Source organism: Phalacrocorax carbo, chromosome 1 (assembly GCF_963921805.1).
Source record: "Phalacrocorax carbo chromosome 1, bPhaCar2.1, whole genome shotgun sequence".
In the NCBI taxonomy this organism is placed as follows: Eukaryota; Metazoa; Chordata; class Aves; order Suliformes; family Phalacrocoracidae; genus Phalacrocorax; species Phalacrocorax carbo.
This window is the reverse complement of record NC_087513.1, coordinates 55,814,083-55,836,852: the sequence shown is the minus strand read 5'-3', so window position 1 is coordinate 55,836,852 and position 22,770 is coordinate 55,814,083. Positions and strand designations below refer to the sequence as shown.

At 44.8% G+C, this 22,770-nt stretch overlaps 1 protein-coding gene across 1 annotated transcript; it reads left to right on the top strand.

Annotated features, from left to right (window-relative positions):
• The first annotated feature begins 85 nt into the window (after positions 1–85).
• ACO2 (aconitase 2) lies at positions 86–22,212 on the top strand. The gene is made up of 18 exons (XM_064453453.1): positions 86–190; positions 6,041–6,183; positions 7,268–7,526; positions 9,799–9,891; positions 11,841–11,999; positions 12,406–12,556; positions 13,955–14,059; positions 14,202–14,293; positions 14,570–14,675; positions 15,767–15,924; positions 17,028–17,101; positions 17,832–17,943; positions 18,116–18,238; positions 18,436–18,591; positions 19,741–19,932; positions 20,739–20,871; positions 21,161–21,282; positions 21,715–22,212. The coding sequence occupies exons 1-18, from the start codon at positions 155–157 to the stop codon at positions 21,856–21,858; spliced, it is 2,358 nt and encodes a 785-aa protein (XP_064309523.1). The 5' UTR covers positions 86–154; the 3' UTR covers positions 21,859–22,212.
• Positions 22,213–22,770: the final 558 nt, after the last annotated feature.

The following is a 22,770-nucleotide window of genomic DNA, read 5'->3' as shown; positions in this document are numbered from 1 at the left end:
GCGTAGCGGCCGGTGGATGTTTCCTCGGAGAGAGTACCTCCCTGCCAGGACCTGCGCGGCCCCGCCCCACGGCGTCCCCACCCGCGCGCCGGAGGTGTGAAAGGGGACCGCGTGACGCCATCAGGGTGCGACTTCATCTTTGTCAGTGAACAAAATGGCGCCGTACTGCGTCCTGGCGGCTCGGCTGCGGGTGAGCGCGGCGGCGGCGGCGGCCGGGCGGGGAGGGCGGGAGGGTGGGCGGAAGGGAGCCGCGGCGGGGCCAAGGGCCGTTACCGGGTGGGTGAGGCGGGCGGGCGGGCGCGCGCAGCCTCTGGCCCGGGCCGTACCCGCCTCCGCCTGTAGGTCAGCGTGTCCCCGGTGCGGCGCGGGCCGGCGCCCCGTTTCCATGGCGATAGCGGGGAGGCCGTGGCGGAGGCAGCGGCATGGCGTCCGTCCTCCCGGGCGCCGGGGCAGGGCGCCTCTTGCCGCCGGGCCCGGCCGCCCCTCAAGGTGAACGGAAGGTGAAGGGGGCGGCGGCCCGGCCCCGCCGCCTCCCCCGCCTCGGTCGGCCGGGGACGCTGTCAAACCCCGGGCTCGCCGGGGCGGTAAAAAGCCTTTCCTGGGGGCATGTATTTTTTTTTCCTTTCTCTCGTTTTCTGTTGGTTTTCCTTATCGGCGTGCAGCAGAACAAGGTGACTGACTCCTTGCTCTGTCAGCGAGCGTAAAGGCTCGGTATCTTTTGGGTGCTTCGTTTCAAAATTCCTGCTTTTAATAAAAATGGGAGGCCCTTGGGTGAAAAAGATGCTAGGGTCTATGTTATAAACGGGGCCTAGGAAGACTGAAAAAGCAACGTGGACAGGCACATAAACTGTTTTTTTTCCCTCAAGACAGTGATAGTGATTGTCATAGTCTTGCCTATCATGACCCCTAAAAATCATACCTGCATATAATATGAACTCGCCACAGAGATTCTCTTACTTGAGACATTATTATGTTTAATGTCTACTCAATAACAAAGATTTCATCATATTTTAAACCCTGGAAAGAAAAATCAGGGTGCAGTTTTCATTTTTTAGGGCTGCTAACAGGGGTAAGGAAGCCTTGCTCCCCTTAATAAAGCATGTGACAAAGTCAGGTAATTTAACTTCTCAGTTTGCCATTTGTGACCTTGGCCAACGTGCTCCCTTTTCTTAGGGAGCAGAAGTAAGAACTTGGCTTCTAGTATTCTGAAAGTACTTTGTGAAGCTTAATTCATGTTTTATATTACTTCCTTACTTTAGAGATAGGTGTTTTAGTAAATTATAGCCTTTTTTATTTGAGCAAAAGTCACAGAATAGCACCATTTCAGTTAACTTGGTCTATATTTATCCTTAATTGTTAAACGGTTTTTAATTTGTACTTTGAACAGCAATGAATACTCATAAAGTGAAGGCAAATCCTTTATTACGGTATTGAATTGGTTCTCGTTTTATGGTGTGTCATCACATGAGAACAAGTGGTCATTTGCTAAAAGAATATTGTATAGCATAAAACAAAGGCTGTGCTAGCACAGGGAATATAGGGAATTTAATATTCTGGGAGGCTTCTATTATCAGGCTCAGGGTACATGTCTTTTTCCCCTGTGAAGGACTAAATCTGATGGTAATTGAATGTGCTTCTAGGTGATCTCTTTAGGAGGCTTTTTTTTTTTTGCATGTATGTAACAGCCTAGAGATTAATGAATATGAGAATCACCTTGCCAATCACTGTGATAGTGCCAGCATGGACCACGGCACATGTTGTTAGCATCAGTTCTACTCATCTCCCATCCTAGAACTATTTTGGAATTGGAACTGCATAGGAAGCTTACCTCTGAGGGAATTAAATTGGAATTAGGCTGGTTCGGCTGGCTGTCCTATTTGAAGTACAATTCTTATAATAGCCTCAAAGGGTCAAGATCTTTTTCATGCCTGTCCGAGAGATGCTTCTAGTGGCATCCTGTTTCTTGAGCCATGTTGGCTGAGTTGAATGAGTAGTACTGTAAAACTCTGAACTGTCTGAAGTATCAGGTTTTTATTGAAGGCCTTGTAGGTAAGTACTGAAATTGTGTATGGGAAGCTTTGTGTATGCTGGCAAAATGCAGTGCTGGCTAGAGCTAAACTGATCTTCAGAACCCTAATTTTGGTTGCTCTTTGGAGGTGGGTCTAGAAAATTAGACTGCATTTACAATTTGATTATACCACACTGCTTTTTTTAGCCTGAATCATGGTGAATTTTGGAAACTTGGCCAATGTTCTTAGATCTGGGAGGATGAGGGAAGATGGTATTTTGGGCTTCAGCTAGGACTTCTAGGAGTGATTTCCCAGATAGTAGTGCATTGTAGCACAGTTGCTATTCTTTTGAACGTGAGATCTTTTTTACTGGACTTATCTACCATATCTGCTGCCGAAATGTAAGCTAGTTTCTGAATTCAGACTTCTTTTGCATCTGGACAATTCGCTGTAGTGAGGTAAATGCAAGATATATGGCTTTTCGAGATGAGCTTTTAAAATCTGTAAAGATAAGTGTTGGCTTCCTTAAGGAGATTTCAAAACTAATGACTCATTTAATAGGCTTGCTTTTTTGTGTCTTTTAAGGAAGCTTTTCACCTACCAAAATACTGATAGACTTAGGAGCCCTGTAATGATTACTGCCATTTCTTTTACTGAAATCTGAATAAGGACACTCAGGTGCTGGGATAACAGTTTCAATGCCAGATGAGAGGACATCACTTGGCTGCAGCTGTGTCCTGGGTGATCAGTCCAGAAATTAACAGTTCTTGGATAAAAAGGAAAATGTATGGATTGCTGGCTGCCTATTTCCCTTGGCTCCTGGTCTGAAGACACTTCACTTCTCACTACTCAGTAAAAAGAACCACCACAGAAGCCCTGCAGACCACCTGCTACTTCAGGGAAGAGTGAGAGGGAATGAAGCTGGAAACTGTTAGGCTTGTGGCTTTTCCTTCACCTTGTATTTCTGCCACCTCATTTCTGAGGATGCAGTGGGAAAAGGACAGCCACAAAGCATCAACAAGTGTGATCAGTAATAATAATCTATAGTGTCTTTATGAGGAGAGATCAGACTTTTGAACCAGGCAGTGTATGCTGTTGCTTATTGCTGGTGATGGATCCTTAGCCTTGTTGGGTGCCAACATGAGAACAACCATATTGAATCAAATTAATTCCCAACAGAGTAGAGATGTGGGATGAGATTTAGATCCCAGTAAAATTAAGATAGCTCTCTTTTGAAACATGCCTTTTAAAAGTCTTATGTAGACAAAAATGATTCTCTAGTCTTCTGAAACTGATTGGTCTAGGTGATAATTTTTACCCAGACTTACTGGCCATTACAGAAACAGACCTTCAGTTTTCCAGTTGCCAGATTCCACACCCAGATGGGATCCTTCACTGCAAACGTGCGCATTTCTCTCCCTCCCCACTCTGGTAGCCTGAAGTTGTGGTCAAGCAGAAGTCAACTACTTTGTATTGCTACTTCTGCAATTATCATTTGAATATTTGTGTAGTATTTGAATAAATACTGAATTTCACTGAGCCATTTAATGAATTAAAAAGATACATAGATGTCTATGTTCAAACAGGAAGATTTTGTCTGAATTTTTTTCTTATGTGTTTCTTTGCACCTCTTTTTGGAGAGCCCTGCTTCAGCTTTTTATAATAATCAGCTTTGGTCCCAGGCAAAACTAGAACGCTGTGAAGCCTCTGCCATTGTGCCATTGCTTTAATTTGCAAATCTGTTCTCCTTCTGTACTGTGAATTATGGAGAAATTTATCTGTCAGTTTACTGGGTGACATGGAGGAACTCCATTAATTGGTTGTGCCTACAGGGTTAGTTTGCGGGGTATTGGGGAAGAAGGAGTTACTGAATTTAAAAAAAAACAACCACCCAACCCTTACCTGGTCTGGGGAAGATATTATTATTTTTCCATTAATATCAAGGAGATACCTCAGTGTTTTTTCCAGCCACTCCAGCAGTTGGATACTTTCACAAGATAATGGATATCTTGTGAGGTAAAGACAACATTGTCCACAGCATTAATTGTGCTGGCTAAATGCTTAAGTGGGGAGAGGAAAAAAAGGCAGGACAAAACAAACACAGAAGTTATGTGGCTACAAGGTAAAGAGCAGCTTATGTATGTTAAATAGTGAGAAGCTGGGTGGTGTTTGGTTTGTTTTGGGTTTTTTTAAGGGGTTGGGGTGTTTTTTGTTTGGTTTTACTGGTGGAGGAAGGAAAAGTCTCACCTCTGACACCTGTGATACATTCTGGAAGTTCTAAACTAAAGTGCAGTACAGTGAAATTTGATGACCGGGTTTCATTTGCACTTCTGGCGGAGCAGTGCCCTCTCTTGTACCACCATGTTCACTTACTTCAGATTTTCTTTAATGAAAATGGTGTGCGGTTGCTAGGTCTGTATTGCTCTTACTAAAAGCTATATATCTAATAGCTTAGAACTGTTTGGTAAAAAAACAAACTACACCCTTATTGCTGGTGTGCTGGCTATTATGATCTCGCCTAGATTTCGTGAGCTTTTTATTGTGTAAGATACTAACAAATGTTACCAGAAGGACAATAAAACAAGAGATTTGGATAAAAATAGGTGACGTCTCATTGATGGTGATTATTTCGGTCAATGTTTTCAATGCTGGTAAGAAGAAAAATTGAAAAATATTGGCAGGGGAAGATGGTTGAACAGATCTAAAGAATTGACAGCATTTTTTTATAAAGCAAAAAAGGTGGTTGATACTGTGATTGTGTTCTGCGCAAGGAATATTTGCTGATTTACAGTCGTACATACAAAAGGGATATTTAGAGCAATACAGCTATGTTTATTAACATGTACTTATCAAAACCTTGTAATGCTAAAGTAGAGGATAAATAGTAATAAAAGGATTAAGACTGAAGTGGAATACTGGAGGAGGAAAAACTCTGAACTCTTGTCTTCAGTCTGTTTCCAGACTTGCAGTGTCGATGACTGAGACTTTCAAAGGATGTAAGAAATGCCTGTGCCAAATCCTTGGAAGTTTTTATGGAAGCTGCCCTCTGACTCAGTTTTCAAAGCTGTGTGAGAGCCTTTTAACACTGGACACTGACCTGTCTCTTCTGGGTCAGGTGCTGTAAAGGTGTCTTTGCCGTAGCCTGCCCTTCTCCTATGTTCCAGGGAACTGTTTCACTGTGGAGGCTGCCAGTGAAATTTGTGTGTTTTTTTTTTTTTTAAATGGCATTTTCTGATGATGTGTTCGCTGACAGTATAGTTCATCTGTCCTGCTGTTAACTCACCTGTAGGGCAAGTGGAAGGCTTTTCTTAGGGGAAAGGTGAGGATGCCTTTGTGAGAGTGAAGATAAATAGCACATGGATCTGTGCAGCCAGGTTGGTGAAGCTGATGTGTGTTCCACGTCTTGCCTCTCTTCTGCTCTGCATAACATTGTAGATGAAGCACTTATATCAAAGTCACTCTAGCTAGCATTGAAATGCAGCTCACATTTTGTGGGAATACAATAAGCTATGTGGAGAGCCTGCATAGGGAACTTAGTTTCTGATAGTGGAACAGACGAGTATCTACTCAGTCCCATATTGTGTCACCTGACAGCCCTTCAGTATCAGCCCAGTACCAATGAGCAAATACAAACCTAGGGTTAGCTTGCTTTGGGCACTGTGTAGGTTCTTCTCCACCATGGCTGTAATACATCAGGAGTATAGCAAACTGGTGTTTGCTTAAGAATTATTTCAGCATTGCCTGAAAGTATATTTGTCACTGGAAGTGTAAGGCATCTGGTTCTCTAAATAGAAATGTAAAATAATTTGGTAAATGCTATCTGTTGGGGGTAACCTGGTGTCTCACTGTTTAACATAATACGCAGTATTGTACAATCAAATGTTCATTGGGTGCCTTTAAAAATCTTTGCAATTTTTCTATTCATCAGCCTGTAAAGTTACAGGAATAACAACTGAAAACCGATTTGTTTATTGATATGTTATAGGGATTTACTCTGCAGCGTTCCAGTGCTAATACTCTCCTTTTTCCAGCATGCCTTGAATAGTGGGATACGACGCTACCATGTTGCTCCTGTCCTGTGCCAGCGGGCCAAGGTGGCCATGAGCCACTTTGAGCCTAATGAACACATAAATTATGAAAAGCTGGAGAAAAATATCAACATTGTCCGTAAGAGGTAAGAGTGGAGGAGGGAAGAGGGGAGGTGTCAATGTGCAGAATTCAGCTCTGCAGTGACAGGAGATGAGGAAAGAAATGTCGTGGGGCCCTGGCATAGGGAATATTTGCTAGGGGGAGCAGCTTTGAGCAGTGGCAGTCACAAATGTAGTGAAGCATGAGTTGCAGTGTTCCTAGGTAGAGGTGGGGCACTGTGGGAAGGGTTAAAGGTTATGATGAAGCACTGCCACATGCAAAGAACCAGGCCAGTGCAGAAGAGGTGCTAGAAAGGGCACTGTCCTCTTTGTTTAATGCCCTCTTTGCGGAGCCTTCATATTGGCCCTTGCTTCTCTCTGGGGAAGCAGTGCGCGGGCAGTGGTCACGATAGGCTAATGCTCCTCTGCACTGTGTTTCAACAGTGAATGTTCTCTTGTGTTCCACTGTAGGCATTAGGCACGGAAAGGAGGGCCAGGAATTTGTAGTATATGTAAACATAGTGACCTGAATCTGCTGATAGAGGCTTGTGTGCCTGTGAAGTTGTCACTCATGTGCCACATACCTCGGCAGTGGTTTGCATGACATGACCTTCAGTCTTTGTGTCCTTTGTTAAATGCGGTAGCTCTCATTTAAAGTCATTGTATCTACTTAGTAACTTCTCAGAAGATCTCACCATTTACATAAATAGGTTCATCAACTGATATAGCTGCAGGATGAAAGGTCTGAGGTTATGAAACTCTGCTTAGTGGTACTTGCTTGCTGTGGAATCTGGTACTTGTGAACTGAGTCTGACCTCTCTCACCTCCGCATTTGCTATCCTGAGGTATGACTCAAAAAATGGGCAGAGTCAATATTCCTTTTATTTATAGGAAGATTATAAAAGAAAGCATAAAGAGCTATCAATCCATATATTTTTGAACTTTCTGGGCTCAGCCCTTGTTTTAGCTGGCTGCCAGTTGATATTTTAGTGCTGTAAGAAGAGCATGCAGGTTTCTGTGTGTTAATAGGTCTTAACAGTCTGAGTGGTATAGGGAGGCATTCTGTTACATGCTTAAAAAGGCAAATGTTGAAATGCACAAGATGCAGATAACTAAAATTCTTCTCCATAGGCTTGACCGTCCCCTGACCTTGTCTGAGAAGATTGTATATGGACACCTGGATGACCCAGCAAAACAGGAGATTGAGCGGGGCAAGACATACCTGCGCTTACGGCCAGACCGCGTGGCCATGCAGGATGCCACTGCTCAGATGGCAATGCTACAGTTCATCAGCAGTGGCCTGCCAAAAGTGGCTGTGCCTTCCACCATCCACTGTGATCACCTCATTGAAGCCCAGCTGGGTGGTGAAAAGGATCTTCGAAGAGCCAAGGTCACTATTGCAGAGACATAAATTCTGCATGTTTGAAAGCCTCTTTCCAGTCGAAGGAAGAGTTTTTAAAATTTTTTTTCCTTCCGAGAAGGACAGCCGTGAATCAGATATTGTAACAGATTGCCTATAGTGGTCAGCTCTGTAGATAGGACAGATGCAGCAAAGAAACAGAGTAAACAGATCTTTGGGAGTTTTTCAGCTGAGATTCATCCATTACATGGTTTAAAAGAACATGAACATAGGAAAAGCTAGTCTTAATCTGTTAATGATGGAAGCTCAGGTCATATGTGTGTCCTGGAGAGTGAGAAGAGATTTCAGCTAAGGGAAGAAGAAGAATCTATTTCAAAGGGGGGGAAAAAAGGAAGCCAGATTACTCTAGATAATTACGCTCTTTATGCTGCAGTATGGCAGTGTGAATAACTTCCTGAACATGTCTTGCATTGCACTAGTGTATCCTGTGAGGTGGGAGCAAATAACTACTTTGGTTTCCCAAACAATTTGCTAGTGATTAGCTGAAGAGCACTAGCTGAAGCACATGCAGCTTTCACAGAGCTAGCAGGGGTAGGTATAAATGTGTACAGAAGCATGGAGGATATTGTTTTTCATTGGGAAAGTTCAATGTATTGGTTGTCCAACTGCTGATTCACTGCCTTTTTAAAATTTCCCACTCAACTGTTTTATTGCTTATTCCTCTGTAGGGGCTTCTGTTAAATACAGACACATTCATCTCTGTCCTACATACCACAATGCATCTGCCAAGGAAGAACGTGCTCTTAGCATAGCAGGGACGTGGGGGAAAATTTGTTTCTCCAGGTGGACCTAGCCCAAGTCTACCGTGAGAGCCAGGAGAAATTGTACCTTGGACATTGATACCAAAATTTACAAACAGTAAACAGTTTGTGGGGGCTCAGCTGCAGTTTAAGATTTTTATTCTGTATCTATTATCAGAAATTCCTGATGTTGAAGTAACTGCTTCTGGCTTCCTCCTTCAGGCCACAGTAAAGCGACTTATACCACTCAGGAGTGAATTTTGGGAGTTCTTGATCTGTTTGTCTCAGTGTCCTAAGTTGTGTGATTAAGAATTTGGGACTTACTAAACAAGACAGTTTCTTTTCTTCCCTTCACCTCCTGCCTTCCCCTTCCCCCTATTCCTGCATTTGTTCTCTGTAGTGCAATTATTTGCTGCAGCCCTGAGCTGAGTCTCTCCTTTGCCATCCGCTCTCAGCAGAGCAAGTAAAGGTCCTGCCTTCTTCTGACTGGGTTCTGCTTCTGCTGCTGCCAGTTGGCACGCAATGAATGCTGGCAGGCCAGAGAGTGGTTTGGATCTGCTCCTGGCACATCAGCATGCTTTACTGGGGGAGGGATGCACAAACAGAGTGAAGTGACCCGACTCCCAGTGGAAAATGAGGCTTAAAGAACTGCTGCTGCCTCATGGGAAACTTCAGTAAATGTGTGCTGAGACAATTCTTCCATTATCTCCAGTTTCCCCTTTCTCTTTATTCTGAAGCGTAGCTGCTTGAGAACAGTCTCTAAGATAAGCACTAGGAGGAGAGAGTTTCTTATCTGCTCTGCCACTCCTCTGCCAAGAACTATCAGGACATAATAGTGTCATAGTTCCTTGGCAATGGTGGTTATTTTCACAAGCAATTTTCACAGTGTGACCTCCACCAGCGACGGTTGTAGTGCAGCAGGAAAGGCGGCATTGTGTAAGTCTTAAACAGGGGACTTGGTAGAATGAGAAATAACACCCACCGACTCCCCTGGCAGCAAGCAATTTCCAGTTCCATTTCTTAATCTGTAAAAATAAAGCCGAAAGGCTTACCTAAAGGGTTTGAAATGTCTGCAAAGCATCTGTAAAGCAAAAGGAACAGCTGGTAGAGAAGGAAGGAGGGGCTAGAAGAAGAGAGGGAAACAGGTTAAAAAAAACCCCTGAGAACACAAGAAATGAGTAGAACGTTTTTAAATACCTTATTGGCCAGGTTTTCCCTTAATTGTGCTATTTCCCTCATGCTGTTTAGAATTGGAAACTAAAAAAGATGCTTTAATAGAGCTACAAGTTGGATGAAATTAATGGCCTGTTAAAAATGACTGGCAAACAGTCATGATCCCTTTTGGTTTTAAGAGCGCGATGTGCAACTCTGTCTAGCTGCTACAAAACTGTGGAGCAAACTATGGATAGGCACAGGAGGAGAGGAAATGTGTCTGAATGAGCTCTTGATGTATGGAAGAACAAAATATGTTACTAATACTATGCATTTTCCTGTGTGACTAGGACATAAACCAGGAGGTGTACAACTTTCTTGCAACGGCTGGTGCCAAGTACGGCGTGGGATTCTGGAAACCTGGGTCAGGAATCATTCACCAGGTAAAGTGCGTGTGAGTGTTTGCAATCTTTGAACACGCAGTGGCTCTTTTACGTTATGGTGAAGAGAGAGCTCAAGTGCAAACCCTTAGAGAACTTCACCAGCTTAGGGGAAAAAACTTGATTTCCTTGAGGTGGGTGAGGTTTCTTGCCTCCTCTCTCTGTTATCTTGACAACAGTGGTTTTTTCTTAAAGGTTCCTTTGGTCAAACTGTAACCTGATGCGTGATTAGGTAGTGCCAATAGCATGCCACATGAATCACAGGAGCTTGAAATTTCTTAACTGCTTGTGGGCTGGCTCCTCTTGGTACAATTGGGACAGTAAGGTGATGCCATGAAGCTGGCTACATAGGGCTAATGTGAATTGCTTTTGGTGGCAAGGAAAGCAGCTTTGGGAGCATACTTTTTTTAGGGTTATTTTGTATGCATTCGGTTCCATTAAAAACCAGGAGAGTATATAAGGACACCATACAGAGCAGCTTACTTTAAGTACTCGAGAATGGCAACATAAAACAAGTTGCTATGTGAACTGAATAAAATGCAAAATCGTTTCCAACGGTTTCCAAGTATGAGATTCCCTTGTTGTAGCACTTGCACCTTAAAAGAATATGACTGTCCTAAGATAACTTACCACTTAATGAGGCTTTTTGGTTTTTAAAACCAAGAACTCTGGCAGAATTTTCCTAACTTGCTCTTGGTTGATTTACTTTCTGGGTCCAATAGACATTTTTCATTGTTCCTCTGAGTCACAGGCAGTAAAAATTGCAGTGCAGCGTGAAGCAAAAGGAGTGGAGGGCAGAATGGATGACATCCTGTCAGCAGGGAACTTGTGACCAGGTGCAGTCTCTGTTTTCTTAGCTACAAAATGAGTTATTAAGGTTACTTTAACTTGGTGTGATGCAACAGAGAAAGGAAGTAGAACAGGTGAACTCTCCAAAAGGTTGTGGGAAAACCTCAGGACATTTGTGCTCAGAAACCACTTGTAACATCTGTCAAGTGGCAACATAGCTCTGTGCCATGGTTACCAGTTTTCCTGTGGCTGTCTTCCTCTGGCTGGAGAAAGTTGGTCGTGTTGTATAGCTTCAGATACCAACTCTGGCAAAGTGAGTCCTTGGAAGAGACCTTTCTCACACAAGTGCGTTAATATGAACTACCAGCAAATAAAGCTAGAAGTACTAGTGGCAAAACCTTGGCCTTCTCAATAAAGGACCACCTTAGTTCTGACCAGGTGTTTTGTAATGCACATGCTGTGAGTTCTGCGCTTCCCAGGAAGGCTGTCCATAATGTTGGTATGGCACATACGCAGTGAGAAGTTCATTAGCTTGAGTTCTCTACTGTTTGCTACCATTGAAGGCTCATCATTTTTCATTAAAGAAATGTTTTGTGGCTTTGCTAGTAGTTGAAGAGTCTTGTGTGGGATCAGTAGCAGCAGTAAGAGAAGGGCAGCCTCTTGGTGTGTTTGTGAGGGATTCTTCTATGTGGCTGGCAGTATGGATTGGAGGAGCCTGCTGGTATTCTACTGCTGTGGGAGCATAAAGTTTACAAAAGGTCTCACTAGCATTGGATAGGTGAGCTGGCTTGCTCAGCAGTTGATCAAGGGTTTAGGGACTAAGGAACAGACCCTTGAGCCCTAACAAAGGTGGCACCTTAGCAACAGGCTATACTGGAAGGAAAGGGTCTTCCAGTGAACAAATGGAGATAACTCTAAAGCTTTCTTACCATCCTGGGGTGAGCAAGGGTCCTTGGGCTGAGACTTGGTACCTTGTTTTGTCATTACATCCTCCACAAGGAGTTTGAAACACAAGCAAATTTACAAGACGGGACAAATTCAGTTACTTTCTTGCTACTGAAATCTGCAAATACAAACTAATCTAAATTCTTGTTCTTCTCTTCTTTCTTGCTCTTCCCCCTCCTTTCCCGACAAGCAGGCAAACAATCCATTTTTATTTTCAGATCATTCTGGAGAACTACGCCTACCCTGGGGTTATGCTGATCGGCACAGATTCACACACCCCCAACGGAGGTGGCTTGGGAGGAATCTGCATTGGTGTGGGTGGAGCTGATGCTGTAGATGTCATGGCAGGAATCCCTTGGGAGCTCAAATGCCCAAAGGTAGGAGCAAAAGGAATACTAATCTGATGTGAAGGGTGAGATGTAGGATATGTAAGAAATGTTGATTTTTCAGACACTAAGATATAAGGCACTATATACCATTACAGTCTTGTTTGTAACCACACACTGGCTTAAACAGCTGGTCTATGATTCATTGGCAGCTGTGAGTTTCCATTTCCAGCCTTTTTATTCAGGGGCTGAGAGCAATAGGTGAATAGTGTGATCTGCCTTCAGTTGGCCCTGCCAGTTGTTTCAGCCCTTGTGCACATGTTCTGATACTTCAGGGTTTTCTCCTTTTTGGTATTGTGACCACCCAGATTCTTTGGAAAAATTCTGAGGAATTGTTTTGGCTGCTGAAAGGGAGTGGTGTCAGTATTTTTAATTTTTTTCCATTAATGTTGCTCAGGTTATTGGTGTAAAACTGACTGGCAAGCTTTCAGGCTGGAGTTCTCCTAAAGATGTGATCCTGAAAGTGGCTGGCATCCTCACTGTCAAGGGTGGAACAGGCGCCATCATCGAATACCATGGGCCTGGTGTTGATTCAATCTCTTGCACTGGTAAGACAACACGAATCTTGTATCTGGAGTGCATTATTGTTGGAGCTGAGTGTTGAGTTGTCTGTGGAGGCTGGGAGGGGAATCAGGCAGGAGGTGCTAAATGTTCTCCCTTAGCTTGGCTGGATGATTAGTCCATGGCAAACCAGGAGAGTGGATGAGAGTGGCGTAACAAGATAGCACTCGGTCTCAGTGAAGAAGTGACCTCTCTCCATTAAATCTTCTTGTGACTTTGAGAAAGCTGAATGGTTAATTGTGAAGAATCCGGTAAGACGATGCATCAGGATAAGAGTAAGAGCGGAGGTATATTCTGGTGTATGCTTAGAGGGTGGAGATGTCAGAGATAAAGGATGACAGTTTCATTTCAGCCTAAAATGGGTTGTGGATAGAGGAAAGAAACAGGTTGAAGGGGGTACATGTGTGACAGCAGCTAAAGAAAAAGCTTTTTAGAAAAGCAGGGCAGAGGGGAGACCAGAAGGCAGCAGTTTATATCATGCAGTCTTAGGCTAGCTAATTGTGGGTCTTGGGTGCTGAATCTGAACTGGCAAAAATTGCAGTTAGAACCATAGAATGTCCTGAGTTGGAAGGGACCTGCAAGGATCATGGAGTCCAACTCCTGGCCCTGCACAGGACAACCCCGAAATTCACACCATGTGTCTGAGGGTGTTGTCCAAGTGATTTGTCAGGCTTGGTGCCGTGACTGCCTCGCTGTGGGTTGTCTGTAATGTCCCTTCCTTTGGCCTGAAGTGCAGCCTTCAAAGTGGGCTTCTCCTCTCCATTTGCACGGCTGGGCTGGGCTACAACTTGGAATATTTGGTTTTACAAACTGAGAACACTTTGGGATTTTTCTTCTCTAAAATCAGAGGAGCTTGAACTGTGATATCTGCTTCTAGCTTGTTAAATGTAAAACAGCAGCTTCTACAGCTTCATTGCTGTGTCCTTGAAAGGCATGGGTGATCCCAGTGCCATGAGCAAATGTCTTTTTTTTTTTTTCTTGTTGTGTTCCATCACTGGAAGTTTTTTATTCAACCCATTGAATTTCTCACAAATTTCTGGCTCTTCCAATAAAGATAAATGAGATGGAGGGATAGGGCACTCATTGCAGGTAGCAGAAACACTGCTCACTGCTGTAAATATATTCGGTGCTCAGTGCAGATGGGGTTTCCTGTCATCCCTTCTTGCAGAAAAGTCTGGTTGCAGGCACCGTATTGATCAGAAACGTTAAGGGCTGAGGCAGCCATTATGTAGTCACTGTGTACTCACTGCTGTGGAATTGGGTTTCTGTGGCTAATGCCCCGATCTCTCTTGGCTTTGCTGTCTTTTCCATGGACTGACTTTTGGAGAATTGGGTGACCTTGAACTTTCTCACTGACCCTGTGGTCTCTTCTCCCACTCCTCTAGGAATGGCAACAATCTGTAACATGGGGGCTGAAATCGGAGCTACCACATCGGTCTTCCCTTACAACGCACGGATGAAGAAATACTTGGGCAAGACTGGGCGAGCTGGTAAGACGGTTTGGGGGTTGAAGTGGGTAGAAGTGTGGGTTCAAGTGAAGGTGCATTCTGGGAGCAGCATCAGCTGTTCCAAGCTTTTTCTTTTCCCTCATATTTGCTACACTTTTCAGATCTCCCTTCTTTCTTATTCCAGACATAGCCGCATTGGCAGATGAATTCCAGCAACACTTGGTACCGGATTCTGGTTGTCAATATGACCAGGTGATAGAAATCAACCTCAGTGAGGTAAGGCTTCCTTCCTGCTTGCCATCTTGGACGTTGTGATGTGACTCTGCTTTGTGTGAATGAGGACCAAATTGGGAGTTTGACACGACACCCCTGGTGCTGTGCCAGAGCAAACACTCAAGTCTGCTTCACTGACAGCTTGTACTCTGATGTTCGTATATGAGAATCCTGTTTAAACAGCTTCCAGATAGAGCTATGAAGGGAATTGATTTGCTGCTGTGTTTGGGGTTTTTTCTTGGCTACTGTAATTTCTGACTTTGTCACTGTTTCTTAAAGCTGAAACCGCATATCAATGGACCTTTCACACCAGACCTGGCGCACCCTGTGTCAGATATTGGTGCTGTGGCAGAAAAGGAGGGCTGGCCTGTTGATATCAGAGTTGGTGGGTAGCATTTGCTCTTTCCTCTGCCTTCATCCTTGTGGCATAAATGTTGCTGTCATGGGATAAGCGGTTGTTCATGCAGCTTGGGATCCAATCCTTTAATTCCTGCTGTACATTCTTTGACTTTTCTGCAGTGTCTTCTCTTCATGGCCAAATGAATTTTCTGGGAAGAGTAGGGCCCAGGTGTGTGGGATGAGATCTGGGATAGTTGGAGGGATTTTAATCTCAAGAGGCAGACAAGGGGTTTTATTCCTTCTTGGAAACTTTTGAATGATTGGCTTGACAGGAACTTTACCTGTTGAAGAGCACCTTTGTTAAAAGTCTGTTGCATGGATTTGTGTGTTGCAAAGATCTGTCAGGAGCCAGGAGCAGGATTGTCAGTCCTCCCAGCAGTTGCCTGTTTTGCTCTCAGGCCATAGTAAAGTTTGTACTTGCTGTCCTAAAGAGCAGGCTTGGATACTTACTTACTCACTTGTGGAATGGCAACCTGTCAGCTGGCTTCTCAAGTGCTGCTCACTGAGAGGATGAAAAGAATGCAAATATCTTGTAAAGGCCACATCCCAGGTGGGAAATTTATTATTTGATAGTGTTACAAGTAGGATCAAGAGCAGCTGTAACTGAAAGACAATGTATGTTTTGCTAGTTAACTCCAGAATGCTGTCAGGACAGTATAGTATGTCCTCATGTGGTCTTTGTACTGTAACAAAGGATGCTTTCTTTTCATCATTACCTCTGTTTCTTGCCATCTTGATTTGAAGCCTTTTCTGTCTTCATGGAACAATACCTCTGTGGTAATTTGCTTAACCAAAGTGCAAGCAGGCAACACTCTGATCTTGTAAAACAATAACCAGACTAGTGACTAGGTAGTACGCTCTGAATGTGCAACTTCCAAAGCTGGACGAGGGATTGCTTGTGACCGCAGTATCTTGCTGGGAGGCTTGGCAGTCTTAGTGCCTGAAACCGTTTCAGATTCCTTGACAGCAGAAAACATGGCTGTCCCTTTTTTTTTTTGCTGAGAGATGAGTCACGGAGAAGATTACTAGAATGGGGGGCTGCAGTAACCACCTCCCTGCCTCTGTCAAACACCACAGGCTTGATTGGCAGCTGCACCAACTCCAGCTATGAGGACATGGGACGCTCTGCAGCAGTGGCAAAACAGGCACTAAAGCATGGATTGAAGTGCAAATCTCAGTTCACAATCACACCAGGCTCAGAACAGATTCGTGCCACCATTGAAAGAGACGGTTATGTGAGTATGACTGCTCTTTACGCTTCCAAACAGTAAGTGTTAAAACTCTCTTCCAGACAGTACTCAAGAGTCCAGAGGTAACTAATAGAAACCTCTTAAACTTTGTCTTCACTTATTGCTAGAGGTGCAATTACTGATGTAGCAACCAGTCTTGTGTTACTATGCCTGTGGGTCCTGCTGTCACTGTGGCAGTGTTTCAACCTGATATCTGTGGTACATGGGCGTATAAGAATGGGATTGGAACTGGACAGAGCTGAGACAGTTATTGGGACCTGGCACCCCAAGGGGATTACAGTATGCATAGCAAGGGATGCCTTTTGCTTCTGGGATTCTGTGGATGGCCATGGCTGCTGAAGGGCTAGCACCCACCTGCCATCCAGTTTTTTCCTTTAAGAACAGTTTAGGATGTGAGCAGGCCCTTTGTCTGTGGGAAGGAAGTTCCTATTCTAAACTAAACTTACGGCAAAACTCATGTTTGATTAAAATGAAGTGTCTCTGAAGAGGAACTACTGCCTACTTTCTCCCCTTGTCTCTGGGAAGCAGAAAATTATGTTTTAATTAGTTCTAACATTTGTAAATACAAGATGCTGTCACAGCTTGAGGACCAACTATATCAGTCTACATGTCGGTATGTCCAGCCAATGCTTAATGCCTCCTCCAACAAGCTGACAGCCACACTTCTTCACAGCTGCCCTCTTAATTGAATCATTTCCTGAATGGACTGAGCAGGCCCACATGCTTACCTGCAGTTTCACCAATTCTCTCCTTACACAGATAGGAAGTGTATAGGATCTTAATGAGACCAGCCACTGCCCTTAATTATCTGTGAGTAGCTGGATTGCTTAGTTTGAAGTAGGTAGAGAATGGGAATATCATGGCAAGTCACCCTGTGCGCTTCCCTGGTGTTAACTTACAGCTATAATGGGATCAAACCCCATGTATTTATAAAAAGTGACTCAGAACTACCAACTGGAAAAAGGAGGGGAATTTTCTCAGGCTTGATGCTTTCTGTTAGAAGACAGGTGTCCTCTTCCCCTGAAAGAGCAACCCCAGAAACTTATTCCAGACTTTCTACTAGTAACAAAGTTGTTCTCTGCCCCCAGGCACAGATCCTGCGAGATGTTGGAGGGCTGGTTCTTGCCAACGCTTGTGGGCCATGCATTGGCCAGTGGGACAGGTAAAGTGGAAGGCCGACCTCATGCTACCTTTGTATCTTTCAGTTCCTGAAGTGCTCTGTGAAGCCAAATCTGATTGTAAATATAACACACTGGGAATTAAAAACATGCATAAAAACCCATTGGCAATAGCTGTCTGATGTGCACTTGTCCTGGTTTTGGCTGGGATAGAGTTAATTTTCTTTCTAGTAGCTGGTATAGAGGAGGAGAAATGAAAGACTGCAGATGTAGGTTGAGCCTTTAGGTGAATGGAGCTGAGGCTGCCTATAGTAGGCAAAAAACAGGGAGAGAGTTTTCTTTATCTGTGAGAGGGTGGACAGGAGTTTTTATGGTCCTTTTAAAGTAGGAAAAGTGAATTGGTCCAGCCTCAGTCATTGGAAGTGGCTGGGAGGCAAATTCCCTGTAGAAACAATGGGAGACATTGTCATGCGTCTTTGTCATTGCTAATGATGGGATGTCCAAAGGCAATGTACTTAGTTGATTATAGTTTAGACAGTTCAACGGTGCACAACATGGGCTGTGAAAACTACTCCAGGAATCAGTGTCTGACTTGGTTTTGCACTGTCCTTGCTTTTGAGTTTGTGCTTAAGGGAGGAAAACGTGTCCAGGCACCGATTCCTGTTTCCAAAAGATAGTGATTGGTACCAAAACCAAGCTGGGGGATTTTAGCAGCGAGACATCTAGAAGCAATATTCCCTTTGGACTTGATGAGCATGTTTGTTTCTTTCACAGGAAGGACATCAAGAAAGGAGAGAAAAACACAATAGTTACATCCTACAACCGGAATTTCACAGGTCGCAATGATGCCAACCCAGAGACTCATGCATTTGTGACCTCTCCGGAGGTAAGAAACAGCCAGACGGGGGCTGTGTGATAGTTCAGGGTGACTTGGGAGCTGATTTCTCTGCCTGCAGACAATACCCAGTGTAGCTTGGCTGCTGGCTTTTAGGCGTAGGACTTGCGAATGAAGAGACGGGGGTAGAATATACCTTTAAATTTGTCATCTTTTCTTTCAGATTGTCACAGCCCTGTCCATTGCTGGCACTCTAAAATTTAACCCTGAGACAGATTACCTGACAGGAGCAGATGGGAAGAAGTTTAAACTAGAAGCACCTGACGCGGATGAGCTGCCCAAGCTGGTAACAGCTCACTCTGGAGACGGAGGGAGGGAAGGCCTGTCACTAGTAGTGTTTTATATGTAGTGAGGGAACTGTGATGCACTGACCTCTTCCTTAGTGTGAAAGCTAGAATGGGTGCAGTTGCCTGTGTTGGCTCGTTGTCTTCGTGTGCTGTTGGGGATGGCTGAGGCTGATGACTTTCCTTTCTTCTTTGGAAGGAGTTTGACCCAGGCCAGGACACCTACCAGTACCCTCCCAAGGATGGCAGCGGGCAGCATGTGGATGTGAGCCCCACCAGCCAGCGCCTCCAGCTTCTTGAGCCCTTCGATAAGTGGGACGGCAAGGATCTAGAAGACATGCTGATCCTCATCAAGGTCAGGAGTGAAGTAGGGGAACACCAGCTGTGGCAGGATGGCTCAAACAGGGGTTTGCACATCAATTCCTAGAAGTTTTGGATGTGCCTTTGAGCTATCTGTGATTCCCTCCCCTGCAACCTCATTGGCATGGAAAGTGAAGCAAGAATCTTCCTTCCAGGTGTTTCCTTCTAATACTTATTCTATTATACCAAAGAGACTTTTCTCCTTTGGACTAGTGGTTAGCTAATACCATGAAAAATGAAGCTTGTCATACCATGTAATACGATCCTACCCGTACCATGCACTCTGCAGAATTTGTCCCAGTTATAACCTGCAGCAGAAAGGTGGATGGGTTCTTTAATTAGCGTCTCTAATACCTGACTGTTCTAAGATGCATTTTGTCTGAAATGAGGTTGTTAGGAACTTCTCAGCCATCAGTATGTGCGTTCTCTTCCCATTTTATAGAAAGAGAAATTACTTCACAATAGTTAAACCTTACATTTCAGTCTCTTAGTGAAGACATGGGTTTTTCCTCACTGCCTGTGGTGAGTTAACAGGATGAAAACTTCAGTTAATACAGTGATGGGTTCTGAAATGCAATCCCTTAGGAACTGACCTTCAGGAACATCACTGATTCTCGGTGGCAGAGAGTAGCAGGTACTCCCAAGGCCCTACTGAGCTGCGCTTGAGTTTTTGACATGGGCAGTTCCTTTGCGAGCACTTTGGGACTTAGCAGTTGGAAGGCCGTTATCTCCGGTTGGGAATTCTGTTCTTACAAGCTGAGAAGGCTTATATGCAGATTGGAAACTTAGAGGAAACGCTTGGCATCTTGCTGAACTCCCCCAGCAGGGAGGCTGAGCTGTAGCAGGAAGGGCTTAATTGCTTTTTGTACCTGAAGAACCTGCTGCTGAGGGAAGTGAGGACATGTCAGGAGGCGTCATGGCTAAGCTCATTTTTGTAATTTACCATTTGGAACAGGATTGTTCTTACCCAACGCCTGCAGAATGACCATTGTGTTCTGCCTTAGAGCGTCTTGATTCTGTAACAGGCGCAATTCTCTTGGGTTCATGCCCTTGAAAAGAGATGTGAGGATCCTTCAGCATAAAAAGTGCTGAGGAAGGGTCAAGTCACTGATACATCCTAAGACATTCTTCTACCACCTTTTAGGTAAAAGGGAAATGCACCACTGACCATATTTCTGCAGCTGGACCGTGGCTCAAATTCCGTGGCCACCTGGATAACATCTCCAACAACCTGCTCATTGGCGCCATCAACATTGAAAATGGCAAAGCCAACTCTGTGAGGAATGCTTTAACCCAGGAATTTGGGCCAGTCCCAGACACAGCCCGTTACTACAAGGTGAGACTTTCCCCCGATGCATCTATTTTAAGACGATGTTTACACTTGGGGCAGTCTGTGCCAAGGCTGAGGATCTCACCCTCCTGCTCTCAAGTAACAGCAGCTGTGAATTTGCTCAGCCTTGAGGCTTTTTCTTGGGACTTATTCCGATGGTGGCAGTTCCTGTAGGAGATTCTCTCCCTGCCTGCTATGGGTAAGAGGGAGGAGGATCTTGTGATGCAGAGGGGGCCAGAAATCATAGATGAAAGGGGAAGAACTCCTATAGGCACCACACAGCTTACAAGGCATGTGTGTCATCAGACTGCAACTAAATCTCACCTCTGGGGTATTTCACCTGTGACTAATCTATTGTTTAAATAAATTCTAATCTTGTCCCCTTCATTCTTTAAAACTTGGCCTAGACTCTCAAGAAATGCCATCTTTCACCCTCTGGACAGCTTGGCAGTGGTCTCAGATTGGTTTTTCCAGTAGACAGAAGTTAGTTTCCTGTGTCGCTTCCAGAAGCAGAGCAGGGATCATGGCTGCTGTGAACGTTGCTCTGGCGCAGGACCATGAAGGAAAGGTGGCAGCAAGGATTTGCTCTGGATCCCTCATTAGCGAAGGATGGCAGTCCCTAACTGCTGTGAAGCCCTTCATTCCTCTGTTTCTGTCCTTCCTCGGGACCAAAGGGAGCCTCCTGGGAGGAGGTGTCATGGCACAGCAATGTCAGCAGTCTAGCACTGAAATCAGATGTGTGGGTGGATATTTGTTGTTCGATTCCTTGCTCGAGCGACTGCGGAAATGTGAATCCATTTCTCTTGTCACAGAAAATGGGCGTCAAATGGGCAGTTATCGGGGATGAGAACTATGGTGAGGGATCAAGCCGGGAGCATGCAGCATTGGAGCCACGTCACTTGGGGGGCAGGGTCATCATCACCAAGAGCTTTGCCAGGATCCACGGTGAGTCGCCCTTCCCCTGTGATCTCTGTAAACAGGATGTATTTGGTTTGGGTGGAAGTCGTGTTCACCTTGCTCCAGGGCTCAGCACTTACCTGCATGGTTCCTCTCCTCAGGAGTCCTGTTACGTATCTAGTTAAATAATGCCACAAACAGTGGACATGCTGATTTTGCTACAAAGATAGTAATTGTTGCTAGAGCACTACTCTGAGAAGCGCTAGGCAGCCAGAAGGTAATCCTGATCCCCTGCAGTGTGTTGTTACAAGCATGTGTGGTGGTTTGTTCTCCACAGAAACCAACCTGAAGAAGCAAGGTCTGCTGCCTCTCACTTTCGCTGATCCAGCAGACTACAACAAGATTCATCCTGTGGACAAGCTGAGCATTGTGGGGCTGGCAGACTTTGCACCTGGAAAGGTATAACTGTCTGGGTGCCTCGCGCTGCACTTGCGGGGCAGGGATGTGCCGCTGACTGGGAGCGGCGTTGAGCCGTGTGCTCGGGGCCTGAAGCGGCACAGGCACCCAGGGGCAGCGCAGGCTGCCAGCCAGATGAGATGCTTTGTGCCAGAGGTCTGGGGGGCTGGAGAGCAAGTGAGAATCAGATCGCATTATTCTGAACGGTTACGAGAAGCTCTTGTATAATATTCTGAATTCCTGGACTAGGTGCCTTAATCATGAGTGCTCCCTAGAAGGAACTGCAGCTGCACTTCTAGGTTAAGATCTCTCTGAGCTGTAATTTTTCATTTTCAACCCTTTAAAAACATGTAGGAGTCTTTCCTGTGAGAAGCTTAAGTTAACTTGCTCCCTTGAAAGAGAAGGGAGGAAATAAAAGCTGTCTTCTTCCTTTAGCCTCTGAAATGCATCATCAAGCATCCCAATGGGAGCCAAGAAACAATCATGCTGAACCACACCTTCAACGAGTCACAGATAGAGTGGTTTCAAGCCGGCAGTGCCCTGAACAGAATGAAGGAGCTGCAGCAGAAATCAAGCTAAGTGCGCACAATGCCCCCAGTGCACTGGACTCGAGTCAGCTTTGGCATTTTCATGAAAGTGCAATTCCATGCCTACTGTTGGAATAAATGTCTGATCAAATGTAACCATAGCTTCCTTTTTGTTATGGTACTTCCTCTTCACTGACACTATGAAAAGGGAGTGCAGCTAGGCTTACTTTTGTCTTTTAAATTCCCCAGCTCCCTTTTTCTATTTTGGCTCAATTTCAGTGGTCCCAGTTATTTATATTTGGAAATAACCAGCTAAGGTGGGTTTGTCTGCTCAGTTGGTTATTTTCTGCCCATTCACTTTACTGATGGCTAAAGAAATAAAATGAAAATAAAGAATGTGACCATCTCTTCTGCCTCATGTTGTTATATTCATAATCCTGCTCTTCAGCCCCTGCTTCCCTTGTGACTGTAGCTGGGAGAAGGTGGGAAAGAGCTTCTTGGAGACAGGAGATGGGACCTGCCCACTTCTTAGTCTGCAAATTATTGCTGTGCACAAAAACACATGGTAAAAAAAAAAACCAACAAAACCCTCACAACTGCCTTGCACTGTTTATGCCGTGACATTAACCTACTGCAGGCTATGCTCACGACCATCACCGCCTTCCCACCTACATGCCTGGCCAGGGCCACAGTGACACTACCACAGCCATGACAAATGTGCAAGGAGCAAGTGGTTTATGCGCTTCCCCAGCATTGTGGTGCAATAAACCAGTTTCCTCAAGCACAGCTTGCCTTCTCCACAGTGGGAGGCTGATGTTGAGGTGTATTGCCTTAGATCAGCACATAAAGCCATGCAGCTATGGTGTTGCTGCACTCCTGGGAGCTCTGAGGCTGTGACGGGGAGCAGGGGGGCAGGGAGGGTGATGAGCACAGAGGCTGCTGGGCTGTTTTATGCCCCCCAGGC